The 9,629-nt window shown below is 41.0% G+C and overlaps 2 gene segments (V, D, J or C); both read left to right on the forward strand.

Annotated features, from left to right (window-relative positions):
• The first annotated feature begins 222 nt into the window (after positions 1 to 222).
• LOC120572067 lies at positions 223 to 1,185 on the forward strand. The segment is given in 2 exon segments: positions 223 to 377; positions 594 to 1,185. Coding segments are annotated over 2 exon segments (360 nt in total).
• A 5,887-nt stretch (positions 1,186 to 7,072) lies between these two features.
• On the forward strand, positions 7,073 to 7,874 carry LOC120572070. The segment is given in 2 exon segments: positions 7,073 to 7,350; positions 7,567 to 7,874. Coding segments are annotated over 2 exon segments (360 nt in total).
• The last annotated feature ends 1,755 nt before the right edge of the window (positions 7,875 to 9,629 follow it).

Raw genomic sequence — 9,629 nt, forward strand, 5'->3', positions numbered from 1 at the left:
AATAAGTTTGAGGCCTCAATTAATTGGTTCAATTTAATTTACAAGACCCTTCTCGGCAGATCACCTCCTTACTTATGTCACCTGCTGCAGCCAAAGTCTGTCACATCCAATACCCGGTCCTCACTTCATATTCAATGAAGCATTCGTAAATCCGATCAGTGGCAGCAGTGAGGAGGAAACAGCGTGACATGTTGAGGACAGCTACAGTTCACTGACTCTGTGTGTTTGCATATGTGTCCTGCCTCTCTGCTCCCAGCCGTTAAGAGGCCAGTGTTGATCAGTGGCTGTCCAGGCCTTTCAGAGACACTGGTACACCGGCAGCACAATGATGATGTCACTGACTCTACTGCTGGCCACCCTGGGGCTCCTTGTTCAGGGTGAGACTCTCTTCTGAAAACTTTGCTTCAGGATGCAACCAGGTTCACCACAATGATGTTCTGCTATGATGGAGAAACACTGGAACAAGCAGCATTTACCTTCTTCCATCTGTTCTCCATGTTAAAGAAATGACACTCTTCTGTTTGGATGTTGATCATCTTTCTCTAAGCTGGATTTGTCTCAATAACCCTTCTGCATCTTTTTCATGTTTTCAGGTTCATCAGGACAAATCATCCTGACTCAGTCTCCTGGATCTCAGTCTGTAGTTGCAGGACAGACTGTCTCCATCAGATGTAAAACCAGTACAAGTGTTGGTAGCTCCCTCCACTGGTACCTTCAGAAATCTGGAGAAGCTCCTAAACTCCTGATTTATTCAGCTACAACCCGTCAGTCTGGAGTTTCAGATCGTTTTACTGGAAGTGGTTCTGGGACTGACTTCACTCTGACCATCAGAGGAGTCGAGGCTAAAGATTCAGGAGTTTACTACTGTCAGCAGGGTAGCAACTGGCCACTCACACAGTGATACAACGTCGTACAAAAACCTCCCTCAGCTGGAGAGGAACTGATCTGACTCAACAGCTGCACTGAAACTAAAACAACAGAAGCTTGACTAAACTAAAATATATATTTCATAATAATTTACTTTAAACAATTTAACACTAAATATATTTTATCTAAACTAGAAATTATATTGTAAATTATTTCATTAAAACCAGGTTAGAAACATTCTGCTCCACATCAGAGCTGACCTCTGTTGAAGTATGATTTCAATTCTTTGACAAGTTTAATCCAGAGTATGATAACACATGAACACTAAAACTGAACATTTTCATTTATTTTATTTCTTATTGCTTTTCATAGAAACTCAAATATAGTTATTGTTGAAATAAATTACAAAATGTAATTATTTTTTTTATTAGTAATCATGTCTATAACATATTTTAGTCATTTGTAGTTATTTTCTTTTCTCTTATCTTTATTTTTAATGTAATTATTTCCAGAAATTAAGCTGCAGAACACACTCATTATATTTCTCTCCATGCTGATGATGTTGTGCTTTTAATTTGATTTAACATATTACAGTCCTTACTATTAACACACTTCAGTAATAAGAGATGATTGGATGATTTATCGTTGAAGTGTTCCGACCATGAGTTTAGTTCCAAAGGTTTATCATTATAGACATTGTTTTATATAATCCTATACTGTCTTTCTACAGTCAACATGGAGAAATTAAAACATATTTGTTGGATCAGTTTGTCTTCAGAAATTCATGAAGTCAGTGACACCATTAAGAAAAGATGTAATAAGACACTTTGATAATAATATACATTGGAAACTGATTTGATGAAAACGTCTTTATTATCTGGAAATACAAACACTGAAATAATATTGAAACACTTCAACAAGCTGGCAAATAGCGCTGTCAATACACGTCAAATAAAAGACTGAATTACTCAAGTACAAAAAAATGAGACTGACAATTGTCGGAAAATGTGACCAAAACTTCGGAAAAATATCGCTACTGAAACAGGTGAAATAAAAGCCAGAGCTAGTTGCAGAGTGCAGAGTGAGAGCAGTGTCAGAGTAAAACCAGTAGCAGAGTCCCTGCCAGTGAGTCAGCTCAGGACTGGGAACACTGGTCTCTCCTCAGTGTCTCTGAGAGCGGAGTCTGGGAGCCCTGGGTGGCCTCACAGGTCACAGAGCCCACCTTCCTCCACTGGTCTGCAGGGAGCCTCAGGGGTGCTGCTCCAGCTGTAGTGGCCCGGCCCCCCCTCCTTCCCCAGCACCCCGGGCTCCTGCTCTCCCTCCCAGCTGCTGCTGCTGCTGCCGGTCCACCTTCCAGGCCAGACTCCAGTCTGAGGGGGAAGCCCTTGTTGGCCAGGCACATGAGCGTGGCCTTCCCCTGCTCCAGCTCTTCACTGGAGGGGGGCAGCACCGTCAGGTACGGGCGCACATCACCTATAGGAGCAGAGGTGGAAATTGTTAAAAAATAATTTAGAAAAGTAAGAACACTTCAAACATCAAAATAAGCATCAAGAACATCAAAGAAATGATAAAAACATGACAAAAATGCCACAAACATCAAGGAAACGAAAGAGCATCAAAAACATTGCAAAAAGCAGCAAAAAATATCAACAATGTGTCAGATGTCCAGAAAGGCAACACAAATTCTATAAAAATTACAAAACATTGAAACAAGGTTTAAATGTGTTTTTGTTTTTTTTAAATGGGCAAAACCCTGCACAAAAAGTAAAAAAGCAACAAAAACTGTTGTAATGTTCGGGGATCACCTAGGAGACACCAATCAGCTTGGAGCAGTATTTCTCAAATCGTGTTAGGGGTACTAGGGTTACTACAGGGGGTAGGTGATACATAATTTTAAATGTTAAATTATCAGTCATGCATATTTGCTAATCATTATTATGCTATGAATGATGAATGAAATTAGTGATGGATTCTAAACATGTAAAAAAAATAATAGAATTTAAGTGTTTTTCATTTACAAGGTTATTGTTTAGTAAATCAAACATTGCCGTTTTTCTACCAAAAAGGCTTTACGCTGGTCAGTGGGTACTTGGCTGAAAAGATATTTCAAAGAGGGTTCATTACTGAAAACAGTTAGAGAACCACTGGCTCAGAGGACAGGGAGCACACAGCTGTCAATCAAACACCAGCAACTCCGCCCCCTTTACTGTGTGAGAGTGGGTTATCTTTCCTTTAAGGAGTTTCTGTCAGATGGTTTTTCTGCTCCACCAGTCACTCACTCACACATTGTTTCACTTCCCTTTAAGAAACCTCTCATGCATATCAGCACAGAAAGAGTCCTCATATGACCCGAAATACATTAAACTGATTTGATGATTTTAAACTTCAAAATACCAGAAAAAACTTTTTTTCTTGTACTATTTGAAGAAAACAATACAATACAGTTTGAATACATATGCCGTCATCTATGATTTTGTTCAAGGTCGAGGTACATTTATACAAAAATGTTTACTCTCTGAACTCTCAGAAAGGCAAAAGTTAATCAGATCCACTTTTTAAAAGACATTATCAGCTATATAAAACAACTAACAACCATATTTAAAATGTTCATATGACAGATTTAAAAACCTCAGAAAACTGTCAAAGTTATTTCAAACTGAGGTAAGAATACAATCAGAGAAATTATGAGATGAGAGATTTCAGCTTCATTCTCACTGTTTTGAAGTACGGTATGGTAAGAGAAGTTCAGTAAAGATTTTTTGAGTTCAATTTCAAGATGAAAGAGGAGAAATGAAGAATCAAACTGAGACTATAAAGTGATTTATATCAGTCCAATGGGACTAAAATCTACCGCAAATGTTCAGACAACAACGAACAAAAACCTCTCACTGTAGAGAGACACGGCTCTCTGACTTTGTCTGACTAAACCTAAACTACAAGTCCTCAAGTTTCTGTTGTCTAAAATCTGATTACAAGATTTCTCCTGCCAATCAAACACTTAAATATTTTCATTCGTCATTTAAATTTCAAATAAACAGTATTTTGATTGTTGGTAGAACAATTTTGAAAAACCATAAGAAAATGTTGAAAAATCAGATATATCAGCTTTATGCGAGTTAGATGTCTGCAGAAGACAAACACATTGCTCATAAATTAACAAAATACATCAAAAATTGCACTTACATCCAAACTCCAGTCTGGTTCCTCCACCGAACGTGTACCACAGTGATACAAACTGATTGAGCCGTCGTACAAAAACCTCTCACTGTAGAGAGACACGGCTCTCTGACTTTGACAACACAACTCAACAAACACAATCCCAGTTTTACCCAGTTTCTGTTTCTGTTTTCTGATTCATTAACTATGAACATGTATACAAGATTTTCTTTGTGAAATGTTAAACATTCAAAAGTTAAATTAATTTCTATTTCAGTAAAACAAATTGAATTTAAGAAAAACTGTCTCATGCACCCAGCCAATTGTAAATAACTCATCATAAACTCATGTTTATTGTAAATCATGATCAATTAGAAAAGTAAGAAATCTGTTTGGATTTGTCCCACAGTGATTGGGGACAGTTGTTTATGTGGTAGTGAATTATTGGGAATTCACAAACAATTTTGGAAATTTGAAGATTTGTCGATCAAACTCAAACTAAATCCACATTAAAATGCTTCCTGACACATTCTGAATCAATTCTCTGATAAAGTGATTGATCCGTAGAGAAACAGCATCCTCAGAGTAATCCATGTCCCTGTTGGAGTCGTTGAGACATTTCCATAGAGAGCCACTTTGCATCAGCAGCACCATGCTCCAGTGCTCTGGGAGAGTTTATAGTCCTGAGAGTTGAACACTGGATGACTGACAGCTGTCCTTCATGACAACAGAAGCCCCAGAAATCTCCTCCCTCATCAAAAACATGACTCTGATCTCCGTCCTCATCTGGACTCTCCTCTGCTGCTGCTTCACAGGTAAAGTCCAGAGAATCAAACTCCTCTCCTCTATCAACATCCGTCCCTCTGAAATGAAGCCGACTAAACCGTGATGCTGCTTTATGTTTTTGTCTCTGTATCCTCAGAGTCCAGAGGCCAGGTCACAGTGACTCAGCCTGGAGCAGTGAGCTCTGCTCGGGGAGCCTCCGTCTCCATCAGCTGTAGGACCAGTCAAGATGTTGCCGTAACGAGTTCAGATTGGGGTTCAAATCGTGGAAAACAAATTTTGAGCTGGTACCAACAGAGAGATGGAGAAGCTCTTAAACCACTAATTTACTTTGTAAAGGAGCGAGCATCAGGAATTCCAGGTCGTTTCTCAGGCAGTGGATCAAACTCTGACTTCACTCTGACCATCAGTGGAGTTGAGGCTGAAGATGCAGCAGTTTATTACTGTCAGAGTACTCATTGGATCAACAATAAGAATGTGTTCACACAGTGAAAAAGCATCGTACAAAAACCTCCCTTAGTCAGACTGAACAGAAACTGAACTGACTGCTGCAGCTGGAAGCTACTGCAGAGACTGATACAGTTCCCTGAAGACACACACACACACACACACACACACACACACACACACACACACACTTTATAGCATTCATTAATTAAAAGAAGCCCAATCAAAACATTCAAATCAAAACAACAGCAGAGTCAGCTCCACTGATGTACACACACTAACCCAATTCACTCTATAGGAAACATAAAGACATCACATTGAAATATCTCAGGACACTGAAGCTCCATATCTGCAATGTAACAAATGTTTTCTGTGGCAGAAACACTGACACTGTCATAAACATAATGTATTCTGGGACACAATTCCTACAGAACATGTCTCTTAACAAACTGTCCTTTAATACTTGATACCTATACGCACATCACAAGAGTTGTCTGAGACAGTTGTTTGGAAAAAAAGAAAGTGTTGTGATTTAAACAAGTAACAAGTTTGAGGCATTGATTCAGTGGTTCAACGTCATTTACAAGCCCCTCCTACTTATGTCACCTGCTGGAGCCAAAGTCCATCACATACAATAACCTCACAATAGTCCTCACTGCATATTCAATGAAGCATTCGCACATCCAACTCTGCCTCTAATGTCGCATCTTTTCAATCTGCAGTCAATTGCGACAGGAATGTACAAGATTTTTATGCTGGAAAAACTAATTTACATTTCATCTTTCAAAACCACCATCTCATCCTTGTTCACCGACATATGCAGTTACTTTTCCACATCATAATTCCCCAGCTAATCATTTGTAAGGTTTCTTCTTTTCTTATTCACCCATCTACCTGTGCACTTCTCTTGTTTCACGTGTTGACCGCTATTTATGTTGATTTTTTAATTGTATTTTAATGAGTTGTCTGTAAAAATAAAGGTGAAATAAAAATTATGTTCCTCTGAGATTTGATGTCATTACAGTAACACTATATATAGTTTACATAATGCATATACTGTATATTTTTTATGGGATTTAAAATATATATTATACTGCCACAATGACTTTAATTAAATAATCATTTATGTGTCTGTGTCTTAAATATGCAGAAGCATAGCCCAAGGATTCTGCAAGTCCACTACTGAGTTAGTGCTTGTTATTCCCTCTAAGTTGTAACAACTGCTTGAAAAGTTGTTCCTGAATTTACATTGTTTGAGATCTCGAATGAAGCCTCAGAGGAGGAACAGTGATTGGGTTAAATGCATAATTTGTATTTAATAACTTAAAACAGCCAGAGTGAAAAGTCTAAAATATTATCTGAAGTCTTTGCCAGTTGAGCTGTGGCAGTTTTTTGCTAAAACTTTCAACTTGTATGTAGTTGGAGGTTGAGGATGTTAGGTTAGTTGGGGTACCCTGTACTTTTTACACGTGGCTATTGATACACCAGATTTAGTGGCCGGTATATGTAAAAAATAGATACTTTAATTTTCACTTCTACGACTCTGTCAATCATTTTCAAATGTCTTGTATTGTCGAAGTACCATCAAAAGGGTACATAACAAACATGTTGAGTACAGCTATGATGTTTGGACATTATGTCATCATGTCGTCCTGATTAAAAACAGGGTGAGTCCCAAGACAAGCTCCACTATCAATTACATCAGCATGTTGACATCAAATTATTAACAATATACAACATAGAAATCTGAGGTATCAGCTTCATGTCAGCTAATGTGGATGCAACCCAATAAGTCAACACGGAGAACCAATATAACATGAAAACAGCTGGTAGAGTTCATTTATTTCTTGATGCAAGTAGACTCTTTGTAAGTGATCAGTGGCAGCAGTGAGGAGGAAACAGCGTGACATGTTGAGGACAGCTACAGTTCACTGACTCTGTGTGTTTGCATATGTGTCCTGCCTCTCTGCTCCCAGCCGTTAAGAGGCCAGTGTTGATCAGTGGCTGTCCAGGCCTTTCAGAGACACTGGTACACCGGCAGCACAATGATGATGTCACTGGTTCTACTGCTGGCCACCCTGGGGCTCCTTGTTCAGGGTGAGACTCTCTTCTGAAAACTTTGCTTCAGGATGCAATCAGGTTCACCACAATGATGTTCTGCTATGATGGAGAAACACTGGAACAAGCAGCATTTACCTTCTTCCATCTATTCTCCATGTTAAAGAAATGACACTCCTCTGTTTGGATGTTGATCATCTTTCTCTAAGCTGGATTTGTCTCAATAACCCTTCTGCATCTTTTTGATGTTTTCAGGTTCATCAGGACAAATCATCCTGACTCAGTCTCCTGGATCTCAGACTGTTGTTCCAGGACTGACTGTCTCTATCAGATGTAAAACAAGTACAAGTGTTGGTAGCTACCTCCACTGGTACCTTCAGAAATCTGGAGAAGCTCCTAAACTCCTGATTTATGAGGCTACAACCCGTCAGTCTGGAGTTTCAGATCGTTTTACTGGAAGTAGATCTGGGACTGACTTCACTCTGACCATCAGAGGAGTCGAGGCTAAAGATTCAGGAGTTTACTACTGTCAGCAGGGTAACAGCTTTCCGTTCACACAGTGATACAACGTTGTACAAAAACCTTCCTCAGCTGGAGAGGAACTGATCTGACTCAACAGCTGCACTGAAACTAAAACAACAGAAGCTTGAAAAAACTAAAATATATCTAATAATAATTTACTTTGACTTTGAACATTTTAACACTAAATATACTTTATCTAACTAGAAGTTATACTGTAAAGTATTTAAATAAAACGGTTTGAAACATTCTGCTGCACATCAAAGCTGACCTCTGTTAAAGTATGATTTCAATTCTTTGATAAGTTTAATCCACAGTTATTTTATATCTTATCACTTTTCATTGAAACTCAAACATGCTCATTGTTGAAATAAATAAATTACAAAATGTGATTTATTTCATGTTGTAAAATTTGTAATAATATCTATGATATATATATATATATATATATATATATACCTCTCCGGGAACCATCACCTTATATTGGTGGAGAGGTTTGTGTGTCCCTTATGAACCTGAGGGCTGTGTTGTCTGGAGCTGTGTGCTCCTAGTAGGGTCTCCCAAGGCAAAGTGGTCTCAGGGGAGGGGCCAGACAAAGAATGGTTCAAAAACCCTATGAAACAACGTAGAAGAGGTGAAGTTACCCTGCCCGGAGGAAGCCCGGGGCCCCCGTCTGGAGCCAGACCCAGATGGCGGGCTCGCTGCCGCCGCCTGGTGGCTCAGGTTTGCCACGGAGCCTGGTCGGGCACAGCCCGAAGCAAGCAACGTGGCAACTCCCTCTCCATCCCATGGGCCCACCACCTGTGGGAGGAACGCGGGGACTGCGCGCTGCGCTACTCGGGTGGCAGTGAAGGTCAGGGGCCTCGCCGGACCAGACCCGGGCAGCAGACGCTGGCTCTGGTGTCGCGTGGAATGTCACTTCTTTGTGTGGGGAAAGAGCCGGAACGGTGCGGGAGGTGGAGCGCCACCGGTTAGATCTGGTGGGGCTTACCTCTACGCACAGTCTCCGGTTCTGGAACCATACTCCTGGATAGGGGTTGGACTCTTTTCTTCTCCGGAGTTGCCCAGGGTGTGAGGCCGGCGGTGTGGGGGATACTAACAAGCCCCGGCTGAGCCGCTCGTGTTGGAGTTTACCCGGTGGACCGAGAGGGTCGCCTCCCTTACGCCTTGCGGGTTGTGGGGGGATAACTCTGACTGTTGTTTGTGCATATGCACCAAACAGGAGTTCGGAGTATTCGGCCTTCTTGGAGACCTTGACTGGAGTCCTGCATGGGGCTCCAGTGGGGGACCTATTGTTCTGCTGGGGGACTTTCAACGCGCACATGGGCAATGATGGAGACACATGGAGAAGCGTGATTGGGAGGAACGGCCTCCCTGATCTAAACCAGAGTGGTTGTTTGTTGTTGGACTTCTGTGCTAGTCATGGATTGTCTATAACAAACACCATGTTGGAACATAGGGATGCTCATAAGTGTACTTGGTACCAGAGCACCCTAGGCCAAAGGTCAATGATCGATTTTATAATCGTTTCATCTGATCTGAGGCCGTATGTTTTGGACACTCGGGTGAAGAGAGGGGCGAAGCTGTCAACTGATCACCATCTGGTGGTGAGTTGGGTCAGGGGGTGGGGGAAGACTCTGGACAGACCTGGTAAGCCCAAACGGGTTGTGCAGGTAAATTGGGAACGTCTGGAGGAGGCCCCTGCCCGACAGACTTTCAACTCACACCTCGGGCGGAGCTTTTCGTGCATCCCTATGGAGGCTGGGGGCATTGAACCCGAGTGGACAATGTTCAAAGTT

This window comes from Perca fluviatilis, chromosome 13 (assembly GCF_010015445.1).
Source record: "Perca fluviatilis chromosome 13, GENO_Pfluv_1.0, whole genome shotgun sequence".
NCBI classification, from domain to species: domain Eukaryota; kingdom Metazoa; phylum Chordata; class Actinopteri; order Perciformes; family Percidae; genus Perca; species Perca fluviatilis.